Here is a 23875-nt window from a genome sequence, read left to right as displayed (position 1 = left end):
TTCTTTTGTGGATGCATTATTTTGCTAGAAATTATATATTTCCATCGTTTGAAGTTTAAGAATATCTCCCTTCCATACTCTTTACCTCTTATCTCTTACTGGACCGATAAGGATGTACCCAAAAGAATTTAGGAGGAAGTATCTGCTAAATATTTTGGTAATGGTATAATTTTGAGCACATATCCTATTAGTGAGTCGATGGTTTTTGAGAGTGGTCAAGCTGTGGGGGTAAGGTGAATCACATTGATGTTGGACATCCAAGTTCAAATGAAGAACCCTTCAAAGATCAACCACCGCAAAACGATGAGAAAATTGCGTTTCAATTGCCTCCGAATGCAATGCGAAATTCTGATATACGCCAATTAGCTGGGGATGTAAGTATAATCTTACTTTTTTATGTTGCCTTCTTATTTATATTTTTTATATAATATGTCATAGTTACTTCTTTTTCAACATAGTCAACTTCCTTTTTCGCTGCTTTTGCTTATGAGGGGGACACTCAAGTCGTGTCTGGTTTTTACATGGACAAAATTAAATTTTTGTTAGAACAAAAATGTTCACGGTCTTCTCCTCCTGTCCCTCAACCCGATGTTCCTTCAACTTCATCTACACCTTTTTCACAAACCCAACGTTTTTTATGAGTCCTACTATTCTGAATACAATTGATGAGATTGTTGATACAGTTAAATGGGTCATCTCTATTTCAGAAATGGTGAATGAAGGTATTGTTGCGGGTGAGGGCAATGCACAAGTGAATAAGGGTATTGTTGCGGGTGATGACTTTGTTGCTGATGTATTGAGAGATGTTTTGTTGGATGAGGTTGATACAGTTGAGTTAGATAAAGTTGTTGAGGGGGTTGTTAATGATGTGTCAAACAATTTAGTTCTTTTTGAAAGCCATGGGCTTGAGGATGTGTTGTTATATGGTAGGGCAAAGTGTTCCATTCCTTCTAGAGGTGTTTTTGATAAATTTACCTATGTTTCACATTTGATGAAATCGAACAAAAAATACATGAGAACTCTTGGGTCGTTGCTTTAAGAATCGGTTGATTATTGTTTTGTTTATGATAAATGTTTTGACAGTAGATGAGTTTTATTGTTTTTTTGTTTTTCTAACTCATGTAATTTTTTACTTTTTTATTTATTTTATTTTTTATGTTTTGACACGCTAAAATTTTTAATTATCTCCATATACTTATTGGCATTTGAAAAAACACTCCATGGAACTCATTAATAAACAAACATACATAATCAATCACCTTGATTTGTAAATCACTTCAAAAAAAAAAAAAAATAGCAATAAAGTAAAGAAAATAAATTAAAATCCTTAAAGCCAAAAGTGAGTAAGTGAGGAAAAGTAAACAAAACAGAGATCATTTTATTCATCATATTTTATATTTTTTTTAGGATAAATTTTATTTGTCATATAAAATAATGCGTGTTGGTTTTTGGCAAGAATCCAAAAAAGATGGAAAAATGCAATGCAATGCAAATGCAAAATAACCTTGGCGGTAAAGCCAGAAGAAACGCGAAGAATGACTTTGTCGAGGCCATTGATGCATTTAGTTTGCTCCACCGGAGTTAAAGGCATCAATGGCCTCAACAAAGTCATTCTTCGAGTTCCTTCTGGCTTCACCGCCGAGGTATTTTTGCATTTGTATTGCATTTTTCCATCTTTTTTGGATTCTTGCCAAAAATCAACACGCATTATTTTATATGACGAATTAAATTTATTCTAAAAAAAATATGATAAATAAAATAATCTCTGTTTTGTTTATTTTTTCTCACTCACTCACTTTTCTTGCTTACTACTAAGGTTTGGTTTTTGGTAATATTTACACATTCATTAATGAAGATGGTTTAAGTAAATAACAGTGATTTGTAATATTGACAAAGCACCCCTATAAGATGAATAGGTTAGGGCTTTAAGGATTTTAATTTATTTTATTTACTTTATTGCTTTTTGTTTTTTTTGAAGTGATTTACAAATCAAAATAATTGATATGTATTTTTGTTTATTAATGAGTTCCATCAAGTGTTTTTTCAAATGCCAATAAGTATATGGAGATAATTAAAAATTTTACCGTGTCAAAACATAAAGAATAAAATAAATAAATAAATAAATAATACATGAATTAGAAAAACAAAAAAACCAATAAAACAATAAAACTCACCCACTGTCAAAACATTTATTATAACAAAACAATAATCGGCCGATTCTTGAAGCAACGACCCAAGAGTTCTCATGTATTTTTTGTTCGATTTCATTAAATGTGGAACATTGTTAATTTATCAATAACACCTCTAGAAAGAATCGAACACTTTGCCCAACCATGTAACAACACATTCTCAAACCCATGGCTTTCAAAAAGAACTGAATTGTTTAACACATCATTAACAACCTCCTCAACAACTTTATCCAACTCAACTGTATCAACCTCATCCAACAAAGCATCGCCCAATACATCAGCAACAAAGTCATCACCCGCAACAATACCCTCATTCACTTGTGCATTGCCCTCACCCACAACATTACCCTCATTCACCATTTCTGGAATAAAGGTGACCCATTTAACTGTATCAACAATCTCATCAATTGTATTCAGAATAGTAGGGCTCATAAAAAAACATTGGGTTTGTGAAAAAGGTGTAAATGACGTTGAAGGAACATCCGGTTGAGGGACAGGAGAAGACAATGAACGTTTTTGTTCTAACAAAAATTTAATTTTGTCCATGTAAAAACCAGACACAACTTGAGTGTCCCTCCACATGAGCAAAAGCAGCTCATATATTTCCTTCAAAAAGAAATAAGAAGTCAGTATACGTTACAATGTTGTTTAAAAGAAAGTGACTATGTTGAAAAAGAAGTAACAATGACATATTATATAAAAAATATAAATAAGAAGGCAACATAAAAAAGTAAGATTATACTTACATCACCAACTAATTGGCGTATATTAGAATTTCGCATTGCATTCAGAGGCAATTGAAATTCAATTTTCTCATCGTTTTGCGATGGTTGATCTTTGAAGGGTTCTTCATTTGAACTTGGATGTTCAACAATAATGTGGTTCACCTTTACCCCCACAGCTTGACCACTCTCAAAAACCATCGACTCACTAATAGGATATGTGCTCAAAATTATACCATTACCAAAATGTTTAGCAGATACTTCCTTCTAAATTCTTTTGGATACATCCTTATCGGTCCAGTGAGAGATAAGAGGTAAAGAGGATGGAAGGGAGATATTCTTAAACTTCAAATGATGAAAATATATAATTTCTAGCAAAACAATGCATCCACAAAAGAATTGCAACTTTCCTTTCCGATATCTAACTACAGAATCACAAAGATGATCCAAAACATACTTAACAAATTGATTGTACTAATCTTATTTGGATCAACTATAGACTTTACAATCTTAAGATTAATTGTTCTGTTATGGGTAGGGGCTAAAAAAGAAGAAATAGCATGCAAAACAAAAAGCTGTTTGAACTCATCCCCCCATCAGTCATCTTAGGGATCAAACGTTCAAGCAATTCTAAAGGAATTGCCACATTTATATCTTCAAAACCAAAAAAAGATCTAAATTGTTGTTTCAAAGGGAAATCAGGATTATATTTGTTCGCACAACTTGAAACTACTTCTACGTCTTTGTTTAGGTTTAATAATAGGCAAAACACATCATGTTCGAAAAATAGAAAGCAATTCAAAGAGTCTATACAAAACATACAACTACCAGGATCAAAACTATCTATAAGCTAACCAAGCATGGTAGTTGGATTTCTACACAACTTCAAACTGAGAAAGCCCCCAAAACCAATTTCTCTAATTGAAGTTTTTTGTTTCTCAGTAAACCCCTTCATCAATTTGATCAACTGATAAGGTCTACTTTTTGTTTGAAATGTAGATTTCAACCTCTCAACAACAAGAAAATTATACAATGTTCATAACTGCACATATAAACAAATATAATTATGACTATGTGCTAAAAAATTAAAATATATTCAAGAATCAAGGTACTAAAAAATTACTGTGTGCAGTTATTTGAAAAAACTTTGTTGTAAAAGTTAATGCTACTATGTTCTTAGAACAAGATACTATGTTATGACTAGAGGTTACTATGACTATGTATAGTAATTGTCTTATCTTTTGTAATTTGAAAAAACTTTGCTGTCAAAGTTAATGCTACTATGTTCTTAGAAAAAGATACTTTGTCTTTACTAAAGGTTACTATGACTAATTACTGTCTTCTCTATAAAGTTAATCATATAGAGTTACTAAATAATAGCCTCAACATCACAACAATTAACTAAAATAAGCAAAAAAAAAATCTAAAATTACAATGTTGGAATTCCAGATACTATTGGATAAATTTACCTTAAAGGCCTTTGTTGGACCCTGTCACTTTCTTCACCTTTCCTCTTTCTTGTGTTGAGGGCAATAGAGGTGGAGGGAATATCAACTGGAAATCTACTACCTCGTTCACGGCCTGACCTCAAACTTAAGCCACCTCTTGTTTTGCCATAACGACTAAACAGACATGGAATAATTAATAATTTAAGCTAATTAGTAAAGAAAATCACATAATAAACCCTCACACACAAGAATAATAGAAAATTAGAGCATTAAAAAACCTAAAAAAATAGTAAACACTTGAGATACTAATCAGTAAAGAAAATGGAGCATTAATAAACCCTCATACACAAGCCAAAATCAGTAAAAGAAAAAAAAAATAGAGTAAACCTTAAATTGCAAACTAAAAACTCAATGACTAAACAGTAAACGCTCGAATTTAGCCTTAATCGAACAAAAATGAAGAACAAGCATTAATCGAACAAAAATGAAGAAGAACAAGCATTAATAAAACCTAAACTCAATGAGAAAATAAAAAATTGAAGAACAAGCATTAATCGAACAAAAATGAAGAAGATGGACGATCCAAAAAAATTCGAACAAAAATCGAATTTAGCCTTGAGATATTGAATAAATTGAAGAACAAGCATTAATGAGTAAAGAAAATCACAAAAATAAACTCCATAAACAACATTAATCGAAAATTTGAAGCAATATAATATCTATGAGACAGGCCCGATTTTAGCGGCTTAATTATAATTAATTAAGTTAATTTGGGTATTAAATTTTAAGTATGTTATTTTATTGGGACTCAGAATAATATTTTATTACTTAAAGATATCAGTCGTATTTAATTTGGGATCTAAGTAAGTAATACAAAGAAAACTGGGCGTAATCGAAAATAGATGAAAATGATGCATGGATCATTTAGAAGATGTGTCAATCTATTTACTAACCCACCTCTTATGGGTCGAAAATATATATATATATATATATATATATATATATATATATATATATATATATATACATATATATACATACATATATATATATATATATATATATGCATACATATATATATATACATATATACATATACATATATACATATATACATACATATATATATATATATACATACTATATACATATACATATATACATATACATATATACATATATACATACATATATATATATATATACATACATATATATATATACATATATATATATATATATATATATATATATATATATATATATATATATATATATATATCCTAATCATTCAATACAAGCTGATAATACAAATTTATTAATTAGTTTATACAATTATCTTTTTAAAATAGATTGAATCTTAATACTTTAAATTTTAAAACTCTTCGTATCCATTTAATTTTGTTAGACAATACACAAAAGCCTTTATTTTAAGTTTAACCATATAGCAAAAATACGAGGCTTCCTATAAATCGGGGCCATGAGCAGTAGCTCATGGTGCTCTCCTAATAGCCGGCATTGTTTACAATATAATGATAATACAATGAGTAGGTTTTCTTTTGTGGATGTATTTTGTTTTGGTCTTCTCTTCGTGCAAAGAATTTTTTTTGTCAAACTCTATCTAAAAATTTTTTATGTATAAATTCCAAAAACTACCTAGAAAAAAGTTATTTCTTTGTAAACAATTATCAGTCATTTCTTAGGTAAATTGTATGTGCGTTGCACATGCTACACGATAATTATGGTTATTGATACTCTTCAACAAAGAAATAGCTTATTTTAGGTATATTTTTGACAAAAAAAGTCAAATGTAATTTTTGACATAAACTCAATTTTTGTTAGTAGTTTCTAACAATTTTTTCTTAATTTTAGCAAGTTATTTTATAGTTTTATAGCCTTACATTTATTTTTAAAAAATAGATGTGGGGTGGTAGGGTTAATACCCTTATAATTAAACCTTGATTCTTGTTTTGCCTTTTTTTTTTTGAATATTTGGGAACATACTATTAATATGACATTGAAGAATGAAGGATCAAAACTGCCAACATGAAAAACCCAAAAAGAGGAAAAAGCGATTGGAAATTGGTCATCAAAAATACAATAAACCAGTAATGTATATGCATGGAGTATTTTGCAGCCATGTTCACCTATGAAAGCTAATGAATCTAATTACGCGGTCTTACAAAATCTATTCAAATCATTAACCATTTAATAGCAAGTTATAAAAACATTCCAAAGGATTCGAAAATATACATCTTCGATTTTGTCTGTAGTGTTTTTTGATTGATTTGAAGAGTAAACTTATCAATTTCAAGCATCAATTATTTCATCACAAATTGTTGTGAGAGATTTATTCGAGAGACGCATTAGATCCATGGGCTAAATAGCCCAATTAAAACAAATCATAAGAGAAAATAAAAATATGAATTTCTTATTTTGAAGTCGTCTCTTTAAGAGACAGTCTCTCACAAGAATAACTATTTCATAATATTGTATTTGAGGGAGAAATTTGTCTTCTTGAATATTGCATGCATTTGTTATGTTTTCATTTTTTTCAACTTTTTAAATAATATTGAACCGCTTGTGATCATCGTCTCTCAGATAGAATGATCTCTCGCAAGACCGACTGTTAAGTTGAGAGACAATACCAATTGTTAGGTTTTTCTATTTTGTTACCATTTTCCGATTTTTCAATTTCATTACTTGCTCGTGGGTGTCACCCGAGAAAGCCCATATCATATATTTCCTCTGGTTTTCAATAGTTGATACATTTATATTTTTTGCGCAATCTAATGCACAATTTTAATTCTTAATATCTTAAATTTTATATGATATAAAGTTAATATTATGAAAATATACATTAATATAAATTAAATAAGATCTCATTTGACTATTCACAGAAAAATATACGCCAACTAAAATCTAGTAAATATACAGTTGTTGCTACAGTAACTGTAGCAATTATTAGAGACCGGACTTCGGAGGTAGTATACACCAACCAAGTAATAGCAACTCATGATTACCATTTTCCCGGTTTTTCTATTTCATGTCACTAAAATCAAATTACATAAGAGACGTTCATTAGACATATAACACCATAAATTAGGTAAAGTTCATACCCATAAAATTGCATCAAGTCCCTAGTTAAATCAATCAAACAAGAACTGAAAAATACAAGCATTATTATTAAATAATGAAGTATAAAAAAATGATAACTCTGGACTAGATTTTTACACTCTTCTATACAAAACCTTTAAACTCTTCTTGCACATCAGTAAACTGACCTTCAAAATCCTCATCAATCAACTTGAATCCAAACTCGAGCGGAACGAAACAAAAATGCAAACTCACATCAATGCTGTGACCTAAACAATGTGAAAACTAAACTCAAAGAACCAAAACTAAGGTACCAATCACCTCCTTCCGCCTTCCAGTGTAGATATACGAAAACAAACAATAAACATAAATTCTGCAAACAAATTCCTAGCGAGCGAAAAAAAAATGTTATCAGGAACAGCAGCCAAAAAACATTGATGCTGTCCCTTCACACCGACATGGAACAAGTATCACTGCAGAGAGCCGAAAAATGAGCGACTGTCAGAATTGCTGTATATCGGCAGCATGAGAATCAGATTCAATTTATTCAATAACACGAGGGTGGAGTAGGTTCGTACGGATTCCATGCACGAGATCCTTTAACATGCAATTTGAGTAAAAAAACCGGGAGATCTGTATGAGAACTCAAAATAATTGAAGCGCCACTTTAAGCTTATTCTGTTTCCACTTGGGTTGCTTATAGAAATTTTCCTTTGACATCCCGAATTTTTCTTTGAACTCTGCTGCAGAGAGATAAGTCTGCATGGACAACGCAAATGTGTCATAAGTGTTAGGCCGTGACAATTCATCACATGATCATCCCATCGGCCACAGGGCACCCATGGGCTCGAACCCACAAATCCACGAGTAATAAGTGCGGACTTGCATACAACACTTGATGAGTTTAACTCTTTTCAAAAACCATATGGTATTGGGAGGATTAATCACTAAGCATTATATCAAGTCCACAACCCAATCTTTTAACGATTTAGGATCATCCTCACATGTGATGTATTTCCAACAGTAAGCTGATTTTGCATTTTGTAGGGATGGAGACAGGGATGGGGATGAGGATGGGGATGGTAAGAAGGAGGTGCTGAAATAAGTATAAAGGGGAAAAAAGAGAAAAGACCTCCCGCTTAGTGACATCAACGTCAGAAACAGGATCATCTGATGTTGTCTTCAAGCGTTCATATGGATATGTCGTAAGTCCCTCTACATCTTCGGCCTCATCTTCCTTGGCATCCTCTCGTATGCTACCCATGGAATTCTCTTTGGGAATTGACTCCGGAGATGGTGTTTCTTTAGGAGATTCTGGATTCACTTTATAATACAACAGTTTTTTCAATTTTTAAAGTATTATATAGATACGTCTATATCGACACAGAAATTAAAAGGTCACGTACCTTTACGAGAGCGAGGTATAATAACAGGTTCTCGCGGAGTTTTCTCAAATGATGCTGTAAGTGCTGCAATCGCAGCAGCTTTTGGAGCTTGCTTAGCAGAATCAGGAGTGCCTGATTTTGGATAAAGCTTCCTAACAATCGAAGGTGGTGTTGAAAGATTCCTCGCGTTTGCATTCTCAAAAGTAGCGGCAAGTGCGTTAAAAGCAGGAGACCTTCCTCTGACTCGAACACGATCTGGGCTGAAGGACATACTCCTCGAACGACCCTGTGATTTGTCGGGGACACTAGACCTCCCCCCATATGATGTGGGGGTCCTCCTCTTCGGTTTCTGGATATACATTATACACACGATGTAAAACCAAATTATGAAACATAATGAAGACGAATTTGCCAATGTAGTAGTTCCCTAAAGGATACTTACATCTACAGCCGGCGTCCCTCCATTCTTTATTACAGCTAATTTTCTCTGAAAAGAGTTTCCATGCATCTGTCGAGAAACGAACACTAAGATGTAATGCCGAGCTTCATATAAAGAAACAATCCTGTTAAAATATGTAGAATACTAACAGCAGGTTTTGCTGAGTCCCACGTAAAAAAGCGAGTGAAGAACGGAGGTTCACTCCCTTCCATGACAACATAGATGGGCACTTTAGGCGAGAGCTTTTCAAGAAGAAAATCTCGTTCCACAAATTTCTGTTACAAACAATTGACACAATTTATAAGCATCAGAAGGGAAGAGCCTTGATATAATGATATTTAAGAAAATTTAATACGTTAAAAGGTTACATTTTCACACACAGAAATATAAAAAGTGCAGGATGGGTGTTGCTGTGATCAGACCCAAACCCGACCCCATTCCATAGATCCGAACCAACCATACCCGAACAAAACCTGACCCAGGATCCGTCATCAAGATCTAGAGAATTGACACGTTGAACCTATGTTACACGGACTCTTCACTTTACTTCAAGCATCCGTATTGGATCCTAGACAATCAAACTTGGACACTTCATTTTGGACCAAAAATATGGTAATTTTTTTTCGTATATTGATCTTACAAACTTCCCTTCGTGTTGTTCCAGTGAAAAATGTTTGTCTTCAAAAAATTAATAAAAAGAACAATGCCACAATTTGAAGACAAACTATGCCAAAAATTTCTTACCTCCCCAATAGTCAAAGCTTGCATTTTGGTCTTGGAATCAACTTTTTGTCCGACCCACACAAATATATCCGAGTGACAATCCAATATAAACATATCCTCAGTCATTAGATCATCCTGAGAGAAGTTGTATATTTCCGCCACCTGTGACAACATTTGATTAGCAGACATTTCATCCGGAACTATAACCAACTATATGATATGAAATAGATTATCAAGTACTCCCTCTATATGTAGTATCTGCAACAAGGACAAAATTTGAGCAAACCAAGAAAATGGATAAATGTGGTAAAGAAGTTTGATTTATGGAAAAGTGGGAGAAATGTGTGGATGTAAAAAAAGATAATTTAAATATGTGGATGAGAATTAAAGAAAAAGTGTGGGGCATGACCAAAAATAGAAAATATAGCAAATCCCATGGGACGGACTAAAATGAAAAACGCAGCAATACCCATGGGACGGAAGGATTACATACATTGTTATTTGACCACTGCATTCATCACCACAAAATCAGGGATGAAAAATTAGCTCAACAAAGTGCAATTCCATATAGTAGATATTGTCATTGACTGAACATGGCTTTGGGGTAAGGTTCCGACATCCAACCCCCCCAAAACACACCCCAGGTGGAAGAGTCATTTAATGGCGTTTGGGTAATGGAATATGGTTCATCATCGACACAGTACTCCGCAAATGTAATCAGAAATAATTCACTTTAAAAAGATACAATACTTACACACCTTCAACACTCCTGTATGATCAGCAACGACGCAACCACCATGATGAAAGAAGCAAAAACAGAACTTCAGCCACAATATTTAAATAAATAAAAATATAAAAATAAAATCTAGATGATAGAAGATCGACTAGGTATGGATATATAGAAAAAATCAAGACCTTTAGAGAAGTGGCATGAGAATAAGTGAGGATCGCTTTCAGGATCTCTAGCAATCTTCTGGCTAGGATATTCGGTTTTCTCTCCTAACAACTTCCAGAATTGATCAGTTTCTGCTCCTTCTTTTAAACTTTTGCACTGCAAATTTGGCTACAGAAAAAACCATGTAGACTTGAATCAAAAACATTAACGCTATCACTATAAAGCTAAAGGAGACAAATACAAGCATTTGATTCTACATTACGCAGCTTGTGAAGAGGAAAGGTGTTCAACACTCCCAAATTCAAGCACATACACTTACGGACTTACCTTCCAAAAGATAATATCATCATCATCATACCCAGTGTACCCCGCTCATAGGAACTATGATCAGGGTTTGGGGTTTCAAAAGAATCAAATTCAAAATTTAAATACGTTGAAGTACTTATTCAAGAGACACTGTTTTTGTTATCTTTTTCTTTAGGGGGGGGGGGGGAGGGGACGGGAAGAAATAGATTTCCAGACCTTGATGATATCCAACTGCCTCTCAACAAGCTCCTGATCCTCTGATGAAGTGAGATTTCCAGACCATGAAAACACGGTGGAGCCACTATGCAATATGTAATAGTATGAAGAATTAAGCGATGACGGAACCTGGAACAATTTACCATAAACGTTAACAACACAGAAAACGTGATATATACCGATGATAATGAAAATCAAAATTGCATGAAGCTCGTTGTGGATAGACAGAAAGAGAAACTTGATAGCAGTTGAAATTCAGCAGGAGCTCTAACAAAAAGGGATATACAAGGTAATAACAATTGCCAAACAAAAAGAATAAGTGGGGAAACAAGATTATAACAGACTCCCACCAAACTTTGACCACCGTTACTTCTTTAAGAGAAACATCCAATACGGTAATTGATGACACATAAAAGGTTAGAAAGACACCAAACATCATCCCATAAAATCCTGATTAATTAGTACAGAAGTGATCATGTTGTTAGTACAGAAGTGTAACGGGGAATCAGTAAACATGCACACCAGATCTACTTGAATAGCTTGCATATTATCAGGTCCTGAGCCTTGAACTCGAAACAAAGCAACACCATCCTCTGTGTATGTATCATCAGGAAGTTCATTCTCGGCAATGTACGTTTTGAATCCTTCACTGAGTCCACCCTGGTAGATTTCACATATAATGTCATCCAAAATCAAAGTATTATCGAAGTATATCGTTTGATAGTGTATTGACAAGATTACTAGCTTTGAGTGAACACACCTTGAAAACAAAAAAGCTTTGAAAAATAGCGAAGAATTGGATTGGCTCACTTCCTTCATAAAACCGAGCCTACGAGTAGAAACTATAATTAGTTTGATGATACATAATAATGTAACGAATATTTGTCTGCCCATATAAAAAGGGTGAGAATATTATCCGACAATAATAATACCTGAGTTGGCGTGAACTTCATAGTTTCCACCATCCTGCTAGCCAGGGTTATAGCTGAAATTTGCTCCTCCTGTATTTATAGACTACATAGTCAATGCGACGAAAGAAGGCCATCACAAGGCAACAAAACTACAGAGGAACGAATTATTTTACAATCAAACAATAATTCAAAATCTAAAAGCACAAGAGAGTAGAGATTAATTTATGCTATTTATGTGTGATAAAAGCCATCTTTCCACATTAGCTTCTTATGACAACAAGCATAAAATGTTCAAAGAATCCGTAGACTGTTAAAAGACAAACCTCAATGCTTTGTTTTCCGAACCATGTCCCAATAAGGTGCTCCTCCTTGTCTTCTCCAGGGTATGAATACTGAAAAATATAGCAATCTCCACTATAGAATTTCGACTGTTCAAAAGCAGAAAGGAGATCCATCTTGTTGTGGTTTATGCGCCAAACCTGTACAACCAAGGTAAACAGCATTAGAAACAGAACTTGAAGTTTGTCAAACAATCCAAAAGGTGTGTGGGCAGAGTAATTGTGCTATTGGTCACAACTTTGCAGAATTGGCATCTTCCAGTATCATATCGCACTTTGATGCCATCGCACCATGAGTTAAGAATTTACCTTTCCATTAATTTCCAGGTTCTCCAACCAGTTAATTTACATGAATTCTCACTTTTCATTCATTTTGATTATCTACCATCTCCACAGCTCCCCCAGTTAATTTACATTCTTCGTATCCTTTTTCACTCTTTCCTTGCAAATCATCTTTGGTCTTTCAACTTTCTATGATCCTAAGCACATGCCAAAACCACCTTAAGCGATTTTCTTTCACCTTATCCTCAATATCTATGACGTCCAAATCTTTTCTTATATCATTTGGAATTCTATTCTTCAAAGTACACCACTCGTACATCTAAGCAACCACATTTGACATTTTGCACCCCCATCTTCCAACAATGATATTTCCTAGAAGTCCAACAATTCGATAGTCCATATAACAATGTTGTTACCGTATGATAAAGTTTACCCTTAAGTTTTGAAGGCACACATCGATCACATAGTATATAAGTTGCTACTCTTCATTTATTATTACCCACCTTAATCCTATAGATCACATTTTGGTGAATATCCCTACTAATTTGGAAGAAGGACCTTAGGTATTTGAAGCATTGGATTCTCTATCTTTCAACCTTATAGTGCCCCTACTTGTGTCATTTGCGCTAAAATGACACTACATATACTATGTCTTTCTCCTACATAATTTAAACACTCATGATTCCAACTCTAGTCTCTATCATCCTAAGTTGGCATTTATTTTCTCTCTGATCTTATATACCATAACAATGTCGTCAACAAATAAAATGCACTAAGGCACATCTACATAGAGCAATCGAGTCATCTCATCTAAAACCACAACAAAAAGAAAATAGAATACAGTTAGGTGAAGGCCAATTGTGATCAGAAAGTCCTTTTTGCCCCTTTAATATGTCCCAACAATGACTACACTTATCGATAAATATCTTACATTAGATTACGTAATTCCTATAAATACCCTTTTTGTCATTGTCCACCACAGTACTTCTATTGGTACCTTTCCCATATGCCTTTTTCAAGTCAATGAAAACCATGTGCAAATCCTTTTCCCCAGCCCTATAGTACTCCATCAATGGTTCATCAGATAATTGCTTCCATCATATATCTATTTTGCATAAATTCAAATTGATTCTATGATATGCTAGTATATCATCTCATAATTTAGATTCATCATTATTTCTCATAACTTCATAGTATGACTCATGTGTTTTACTCCTCAAAACTTGGAGCAATCTTGCACATTTCCTCTATGCTTATAGATATAGTAAGGCCAGTCATTTCAATCTATTTTGTCTTCCAAATCTTGTTAAATAAATCAGATAGCCAATTTAGACATGTCCACACCTCATAGGTATACCACATGGCCCCATAGCTTCCTTGAGCTTCATTACTTTAAAGTTCCCCCGACCTTTAGTTTCTTGATTCACAGCTTAAATTCGTGGAATAAAAGATAATATTAATAGTAGAATACTCCAATTAAAGCCTATAACCTTTGGAGAGGCTTGTTCGCTCCTACGAACTATAAACAATGCACACTAATTTTCTCAGATGATTTCCCTGTTTACTCCTCTGAGTTTATAAGGTCATACTCCACCTCTTTACTTAAAAACATTTCTGACAAAATTAAATATAAATGAGCATACTCCGTCATCCTGAATTGTAACTTCAAAGCCTATATCATAGTCTGGTATTGCATCGTTTTCATTTCCAGCATCTTTCGATATCCATCTGAGCATGTGCACCGTCTCTATCGACTATCGACTATCGACTATCGACATTTTCATTTCTTACTAGGCATTGTTGTTGTTGATGTGCTAGCTTATGTTCCTATTTAGGTTCATTACAATCCACCCATCAAACATCAAACATCCACTTGGTCCCCGAGGTGGGTAATGCTCTAATTTGGCTTTGGATGGATATTTGACAATTTACGCTTGCTTAATATCAAGGGTCACACCCTTACTTTTCCAATCACATGAAACGCCTAGAACCACGATCTTGATTTGAAACAATAATTTCTGGCTGAATATATCATAAGCATACCCACGTACAGATACAGGACAAAGGATGAAAAGAGAGGAAAAAGAAAAAACTACGAGACAAAAGCTCTTTTAAAAGTTTGAGATAAGAATTCCAAAAGCATGCAAATAACTCAATCTGATTTAACCGTGCATGTCTTTGCAAACAAATTAACATAGAATCGCAACTTATGGAAGCTAGGGTAAATAAAGTTTATGCAACCGCTAATCCCCACTTTTGGGATCAAAGCAGTGGAAGAGAAGATGATTTATACAATACCTGCAAATTTCCTGTGCAGTCAATATATATTTGGAGTTCATCTTTTGGAGGTGCAGCTTTCACAAGACCCTTAACATTAACACCCTGACGTTTGAGGAGAGCTGGATGGACAAAAATAAATGATTTAAATTCGAAAAGGTAATATAAACATGAAATTTTAGATAATTGCATTAGGATGCGCAAATCATTTACCTGCAACCTTGCCTCTTCCATCTTCAGATACAGCAACCTCAGCATTTGAAGGCCATGAATTAAATTTTGTTTTAAAGACAACTGTCTCAAATCCTTCAATGACACGGATTATATGAGTGTTTGGACGATCAAGGCTCTGAAGCAATTCCTACACAGGAACAAGAATAAGAAATATGGCCAGAATTAACAAAGTGAAAAAGTACATAAGGATCAAGTTTTACTTCGGCTGCTCCACTTGAACTTTTCCTGTCATCAAGAGTGGTATTCCTTCCCATCCATACAAAAACTTCATTACCACAGTCCAGTATATAGCATTTATTTGTATCTAGCAGATCCCTAGTTAAAATGTCAGCTTCTTCTGGTTCTGCATGTCCCTTCTCAACACTTAAAAACAAAACAGATATTAGATACAAGATACCCAAAAGTAAGTTGCAATAGAGAAGAGAGGAAAAAAGAAGAAAATAACTTACCAGAAAAGCTTAGCAGAAGTAGGAACAATATCTTTATCACCTTCACTAGCTGTTTTCCTTGGAAGTGGAGCAAACCCACCAAAGAAACCCCAGAATTCACCAGATTCGGCATCAGCCATCAATCTTCCATCCTCTGGAAAGCATTGCAAAACAAATGCAGAAGAAATGTTACACGAAACGTAATTCGATTCAATACGAGAAATGGAAACGGAAACGAGAAACGTTTATTAGAGTTTCGGAAAGTAAGTGTACTGTGTTTAATGGAGAAGAAAGTAAGTGTACTGTGATTAATGGAGAAGAAACGAAACGTTAATTTAGAGTTTCGGAAAAGAGAAACATTCATTTAGACTTTAGAATTTCGGAATACTGTGTTAAATGGAGAAGAAAGTAAATGTACTATATTTCAAAATTCTAAATCACAAGACACATATCCACTTTGAAAATGATTCAGAACATTAGTAACTGATCCTGTTTTTCTTTTTCCCATATACTTCATAGGAACGGATAGTGAAATTCCCATTCCATGACAGGATATTCGAAAACACCTCTGATATGTTTTTGTTTTTTCAAGTTTCATTCAATTTGTTTTTTTTTTAGCAAAAATGGAATTAATAATTTTCAAAAGTTTTGTATATCTAGTTTATTAAAATAGGATTCAAACAGAGTTTATCCATACGACACAAGACTTACCAATGGCAGCAATATCACATTTTCCATGGTGATTGTTGTCTTTAATATATTGAACAACTTCCAATGCTTTAGCTCTCTCTTGGATGGAAGAGTTGGAGCCACTAAATTGAAATATTTTAGATTCTGTGTCCAAAATGAATATATCATCATGATTTAGTGAGGATCGGGCACAAGGAACCTGCATGCGAAATATGATCTCAATCTCATTGAACCTTTAGTCGATCATGTTAAATGCACTTTTACTTAAGGGGTCCATCAAAAATCTTGTTAACTTGCCTCGTTTACGTGAACTACATGTTTCCCTCTACAGACATAAAGGCGTGCCTTATATTCTTCTGCTTCATGATGCTTGAATCCAGAAGTAACTCCACCTTCCAATGGTATAATACAAGGTTTGAAATACGAAAGAAACTTTTCAGTTTCATGGCCCTGCACTTCCCTATATTGGACAGCACGACCTCCCAAAGCTGCATCCAATTCCACGGTTTTGACAGCCGCAGCACCAGCTTCATCCTACTTGATGAGAATCAAGATCCTTAGACTCTTGACATAATGACATCCACAAAAGCTCAGTAGTTGTCTATCTATAGTTCGGGTTATAGGCGATGAAGAATTATAACAGTTTTTTTCAATTGTTATTCCATAAATTAGGTTAACATGGTATACGTAAAAAAATTTACCGGGGACTTACTTGAGACGTATCTTTTCCAAGCCAATAATGTATATCTTGACGTAACGCACCACTCTTTAAAGTTGTTGTCTAATATAGAAAAAAACACATAGTATTAGTTTTAAAGAATAACATTTTCCCAGGGAAAAACATCCAGCCACACAGCTGCAAAATATAACGTAACATATGGGCAAATCAAAACAAAGCATACAGATTACGCAGACAAGCAAGACTGTAAGCATGCAGCAAAGGGAGCACAACTTTCCACCTACATACTTATAGAAACACAAGCGAAAAGGAAAAGCATCACACACCAAAGAGCTAAAAATGCATATTTATTTCTGAAAAAGAATACTTATAACGTGTACTAGGAGCTGCCTTGCCGGTTTTTTCCAATGGCCAGCAAACAAGAAAACATAGCTTCCAACATCTTTATGCTATATATTTATTTCAAACCTAATAACAGCCAATATGGATTTACATCTCACAATCATAGCTTTTAACTTTACAAACTTCTCTATGTTACAAATTTGCATTACGGCATGTCCTGTAAAGCATTAGAAGTCTAAATTCCAAAAGGATTTTACATCTATGTTACAAACTTTCAAAATCTAAACAACATCTCAAGGAGCAAATCCGAAAGAATAAAAACATTAGAGTCTAAATTCCAAAAGGATGGGGCTTTGCTAGCCTCCAGAAGCAAAGAAACAACCCCATGAACCATCCATTTGAATAATTCTCCGCCACTTATTTGATAGAGATGGGTCTCTAAGATCACAATTTTAGTTGCAATGTAAAAATAAGAAAACATTCGTCCATGAGGATTAGAGATAGGAAAAGCAAATTTCAGTAGGAACATGCGTAGGAAGTTGGAATATTCACCTTCAAAATAATATAAGAATCTCCTGTATAAAATTTTCCATAAGAAGAGTTTGGGACGCGTACAGGACGAAAATTCTCAATGCGCCATATTTCTAGTCCTCTACATGTTGTCAAGGCAAACAGAAACATGCTATATGCACAACACAACTTCTAAAAGGTTTCGCCATTTGTGGTTCTTTCTCACATCGAAGCCACAATGTAACATTATCAGAAGAGAGAAATTCATGATTCTAAAAAATCTAAATAACAAGGGAAACCAAAACTTCGCTAGATAAGCTCTTCTAGTACATTTTACATGGGATTGATTATGGCTGATATTTGAGCACATTATGGTAAATTTCTTAAGCTATTTCTTTTAGCATTATTCAGAAGAGGGTATAACCTTCCCGAGACGAAGTCTAAAGTTTTGTTTATATAGCCTTTTGTATTTCTGAAGTCAAGTATTCAGGTCATATTCTTGATTTTTTATAAGAATTGCTTAATGATAGCTTGTGTCATGAATTTTCACTCCCAGCCCTCTTTTTCTACATGGGTTATACACACTTGGTATCCTTCTAACGTATTTTATAAGTACTTACATAAGAATTTAAAATGACGATTATCATTTTTATGATGCGTGTTTATCATTCTTTGAGTTAACTCAAAAGCACCATGATAATTACTTTGATACCAATCATAATCACTTCTGTGTAACATGGCATTAGCATTCAGCAAGTTCCTAATGTTAGATGTTTTCATCTTCATCATGAGTATTCAATTGAGTAGACGTAAGTTGCAATCCACATATTGCAATTTTGAAAAAAAAAAAAAAAAAAAAAAAAAAAAAAAAAAAAAAGACCCCAATACATTCATGAGATAAAGGATACGCCTTTTGACCAGCTCCCTGGAAAGCTGGATCAATATCTCTGAGGGAAACTGACATTCTGTAGTAAGAAGGAAACTTCAAGTATGACCAAGTACAATTTATACTCAAGAAAACGATGGAAGCCTGTAGAAAATAACAGAAGTCACATCAGACGATAAGTTCAAAGTCGGCTTTTTTATTTCACAGACAAATAGGAAGGACGTAGGGAAAAGGATGAGAATTCAAGCAAAAATAATGTCCTGTACAAATATTTCCATAACAAGAGAATGGGGTGAAACAGGACGAAAAGTCTCAATGCACCACATATCCAGTCCTATACATGTCGTCAATGCAAACAGAAACATGGTATATGCATAAAATAAAACTTCTATTTCTAAAAGGTTTCCTTATTTTGTGGTTCTTTCTCACATATCCAGCACACTAGCTTCGATCGAAATAAAGATACTCCCTGCTACTTATATAAAGAGAGCCTAGGCAAATGAAATAAATTACGCAGTAAGGATATATTCAGAAGGTTTCTGCAGATTTCAGGTACCTAGGCTCTACCACTAAACCAGGTAAATTGAACAATAAAGCTACAAGTACCTATCATTTAGATATAGGTTTCCTTCAAATAAAACACCAAGAGACATACACTCCATTTATAACGATAAAGTAGTGAAATAAACTAATAAAGAAACTTTGTGAAGCCATCAAGAAGGCAGTTGCAGAATCCAACTCAATATTAATTTAATTTCCTATTTCTTTAAAAAGACAACGAGGGCTGAATACTCAACTCTAGATATACAAAAGAATGTAATCTGAATACGAAAATAATGCGGTTATCATAACACCTAAAAACAAGGCCGCATCGCATCGACCGCATTGTAAAGGTTTTCAAAATAAACGAACTGATATTTCCCGCCTTGTAAACTGTAAAAAAACGCATTTTGGGCCGTATCAAGGGATATCCTATGGTTTTGACTGATATTTAGGCGTTATGATAACCGCGTTTTGGGCTGTATCAAGGAATATTCTATGTTTCGACCGATATTTATATGTTATTATAACCGCATTAATTTCGTTACCGCATCAACGTTCCGTTATCACGATCACAAACGTTACCGCATTTTTATACTCTACTTCATCCGTTATGAAATGACCTTAAATCAGAAAGCCTTCTACAAGGGGAAGTATAGGTTCGTTGGAAAACATATTGCTAGTCATAGATCAAATAATCCACTTACGCTCATAAAGCAGACTTTTGCTTTTGTCAACACTTCACTAAGCACAACGCTTTCCCTTGTTATATACTACATTACCCGCATTAAACTAAAGGACTAGCTTTAAGGTTCCCAGATTTGTAAAATCCAAGTAATGCAATCATTTAGATTAGAGCCATATGTAGAGCACAAGGGTCTTCAACTCAATGCAGTGCCCAACATGAAGGACCAAGGAAAGAAGTGATACCATCACCATCAAGCGGACACCTCAATCCTATCAAACTAGTCTTCTCAAAGACTCTGCATTAAGATGCTTTGTAGAACCACAACGAAAAATAGCCAAATCAGACGAAACAATTGCAAACTCTCTTTGAAATCACTCCAAATGAACCTAGCTAGCCCAACCTAAGTCTATGAAGCCTTAACTAACCTCCTCCTACCCATTAGATCAACTAAATAAGCTATGCAATCTTGCTCCCATTCCCTTCAACAAGTTGAAGTAGATACATTGAAGCATTTTGTTGGTCAAGTTGACAAAACATATAGTGCCATCATAAACAATCAAAAGCTCAGAACACCTAAAGGTTCAATCATAGTGAAACGTGTAGCAACAAACACCCAATTCAATTGTGCTGGAACTAAACCTATTATCCCATAAACTAAACAAAATCCTTCGGGAACGCCATTTGGATAGGACAATCCTACAAGAATGCCATCCAAATCCCAAAGCATGGGACATTTTGAGGTTAACAGTCAATCAGACATAAAGAATGAAAGATGGAAATACACATTCAGATCTCGAAAATGCCAACAAAAAAATCCCATAAACATCCAATTGAAAGAGACAACATTTTGTTTAAGGCACTGAAATCCACCCTTCTCAGCCTTATTAAAAATTCATCAAAATCCAACTAATACCATTGAAAAAGACACCATAAAACACCATTCCAAATGCAAAAATTAGCTGAATTACATTCAACCAAAAACACCCATATCAACCTAATCCACTTCCTAATCCTAGATCAGCATAACACAAACCAGATCAATAACCCAAATTCAACATGCACCCATCCCAACTTTGAACTTCCCCAACCCCAAAAAAAAGTAAATGATGATTAAAACCCAATATTTTCAATGAAATAAATCAACACCCAGCTTCTCAAAATTCACAAAAAATATCAAAATAAATCTCTACAAAACTCAACCAAAACCCAATTACCAAAATCAAACAAAATAGCAAAAGGCTGAGAAATTGATGAATATGTTAATCAAATTAATTACCTTGTATCAAATTGAATTAAAGAATAAATCCAAAGCTAAGAAAAATCTGAGGTAGCAATAAAAAAGATTCAACTTTTTCTGATGAAGTCGTGGCAATGTAGACCTTCAAAGGCTGGGAAGAGAGAGAATGTGAAAGAGAATAAGAGAGAGAAAGGCATTTGGAGGCAATGATGAAAGTGCCAGACATGACACACAAACACAGATCATCTGTTGATTAAGAATAATAATTAATTCAAGTAATCTTAATTAATCAGAAATCAACTAAAATATACTTTTAGAACATAAAATGATAGGCATTAATTTACCCAGATAGGATTAAACTTTTATTATAATAATGGAGAGAAATTAAATAAAGAGAGAAATAAAAGGTGGAAGAAAATGGAGGAAAATGAGTAAGGGAAGAAGAAACATGAACAATGCAGTTAATTCAAAAAAAATTTAAAACAATTAAGATTTTAAAAAAAAGTTATTTTCCAAATTGGGATTCTTTTACAACGAATCATTTACAGGTGGAAAATCTTTTTATTTTTGTTCATATCTAAACAAGAAAAACCGGAATTTTTGAAAGAGACAAGAAAAAACAGATAGGGGTGACATAATACTGTAGAGTAATTTTTTTAAATTACTCCATTTTTTTATTATTGGGTGTTTTTTTTTTTTGTTAATTATTATCGGGTTTTTTTTATTATGAGGTATATTGAAACAACAAAATAGATAAGAATCCAATTTAAAATTTTATTTTATTTGTAGAAAGCTATATTTACTCCGAGTAATACAAACTTGATTTTTTTACTCTATTTTTTTATCTTTGCTATAGAGTTTTTTCTTTTGAAACTTTTTTCTTTCTAGGTAAAAATGTCAAAATTATATAATAAAAAAATAATTCACAAACAACTTATTAATTTTTAGAAAAAAATTACTTAATGAGGAGTAAATATTCTTTATTAAAGGGTCAAGACTATCATATAATGATTTTCAGCCATTGACTAATAATTATTGTGGCTTTAAATGTTAAACTTTTTTTTTAAGCAATAACTACATTAAAAAGCAGTGTTTCACAAAATATTTTTTTATTAGGTAGTCTTTTATTTTTAGGGTAGCTTTTGACAATAAGTTTAAACCGTTAATGGATGAAAATGATTTTATAGTAGTCTTTTACAAAGAAAATTTTTTATTAAGCAGTTTTTGATGAAAAAAGTTACTAGCTAGTTTTTAACAATTTTTCTTTTTCTTATTTACAACAATGCTAAAGTATTTATTCCAAAAGATTGACGTCAACTTGATGAATCCATAGAGATCATTTCAAGTAGTCCTCCACATGAATTATTCTTCTCTGTTTATTTTTCTTTTATATCATCTTAACCTATAAGTCTTAATCTTTCATTGAAGTATTATTTTCCTCTCATACCCTCTAGGGCATCTTCGATCTTCTTCGCTCTCTTGTAATGTCCTTCGAGCTCCAACTTTTTATCTACTTATCTGTTCACTAATATTTCATCTTTACACATGTCCAAACCATAATAAACGATTCTATTTCTAATTTCCTCAAAATAAATTTTTGATTAAGTGACTAAATTTTACTGAGTTAGTTGTCACAAACCTATCAATCACCCTGCTTTTTTGTTGGGCTAGGGATAGGTATTGAGAGATCATATATCATATACTTCTATTAAATCAAGTATCAAAAGATTTGGATCAAACTTGATAAGATAACCAAAAGAAAAAGAGAGATTTTTATAAGAATGTGATAATAAATAAAAAGAGAGAATGAATTGTGTTGATGAAATTAAAAGAGAGTTAAAGTGTAGGGATGAGATTAAAAGAAAGTGGTGAACCATCATTCAAAAATAAAAATAATGCAAATTAAGTGGAACAGTTTAAAATGAAAAATGCTACAAATTCAATGGGACGGAGGGAGTAGTTATGTTTATTAGATATATTGATATTAATGTTATCAATAATTATTTATACTTCCTCCGTTCCAAATTAGTTACAACATTGGTAAAAATGTCACTATTCATTCATCAATCTTAATTTGTGATTAGTTTTTAATCTATAGGTTAAAATATAGTCAAATGAGATCTTGTTTTATTCGTCTCATTGCAAAGATTATTAATATCAAATTTTCATAATTTTTTGTTATACACAATTAGAAATACTAAGGATTGAATTAGTGCATTAGACTGCGTGAAAAAGCAAATATTACAAGTAAATTGGAACACATGAAGTATAACTCAGCTATAATTATCTATATTTGTCAGGTAAAATTGTACTCCCTCCATTCTTTAAATTTTTCTACTTTGGGTTTTTCACACATATTAAGAAAAAGAAAATCTTTGGTTATAGTGAGTATTATTTTAATTAAATACCAGTGT

The 23875-nt window shown here is 33.2% G+C and overlaps 1 protein-coding gene across 3 annotated transcripts; it reads right to left on the bottom strand.

Annotated features, from left to right (window-relative positions):
• Positions 1 to 7362: 7362 nt before the first annotated feature.
• LOC130824476 (villin-4-like) lies at positions 7363 to 21915 on the bottom strand. Of its 3 annotated transcripts, none has more exons than XR_009046719.1 (24): positions 21501 to 21915; positions 19019 to 19140; positions 18153 to 18252; positions 17292 to 17360; positions 16877 to 17113; positions 16601 to 16778; positions 15911 to 16043; positions 15662 to 15824; positions 15441 to 15588; positions 15249 to 15349; positions 12654 to 12809; positions 12352 to 12420; positions 12180 to 12248; positions 11942 to 12079; positions 11420 to 11548; positions 10918 to 11065; positions 10761 to 10771; positions 10024 to 10164; positions 9429 to 9554; positions 9283 to 9348; positions 8862 to 9189; positions 8588 to 8778; positions 8034 to 8214; positions 7363 to 7928 (listed from the first exon to the last, which is right to left on the bottom strand). XR_009046719.1 is itself a non-coding variant. In XM_057689506.1 (24 exons), exons 3-24 carry the CDS (start codon positions 19072 to 19074, stop codon positions 8101 to 8103), a joined length of 2871 nt encoding a protein of 956 aa, XP_057545489.1. In that variant the 5' UTR covers positions 19075 to 19140; positions 21501 to 21707; positions 21806 to 21900; the 3' UTR covers positions 7363 to 8100. The 3 variants fall into 3 exon arrangements, 2 of the variants coding, with proteins under 2 accessions (XP_057545489.1, XP_057545488.1); XM_057689506.1 differs by having other exon boundaries at positions 7363 to 8214; positions 21501 to 21707; positions 21806 to 21900; XM_057689505.1 differs by having other exon boundaries at positions 7363 to 8214.
• Between the last annotated feature and the right edge of the window lie 1960 nt (positions 21916 to 23875).

The sequence above is a fragment of the Amaranthus tricolor genome, chromosome 9, assembly GCF_026212465.1.
Source record: "Amaranthus tricolor cultivar Red isolate AtriRed21 chromosome 9, ASM2621246v1, whole genome shotgun sequence".
NCBI classification, from domain to species: domain Eukaryota; kingdom Viridiplantae; phylum Streptophyta; class Magnoliopsida; order Caryophyllales; family Amaranthaceae; genus Amaranthus; species Amaranthus tricolor.
Note: the sequence above shows the minus strand (reverse complement) of the source record. Positions and strands in the feature narration are given on the sequence as shown.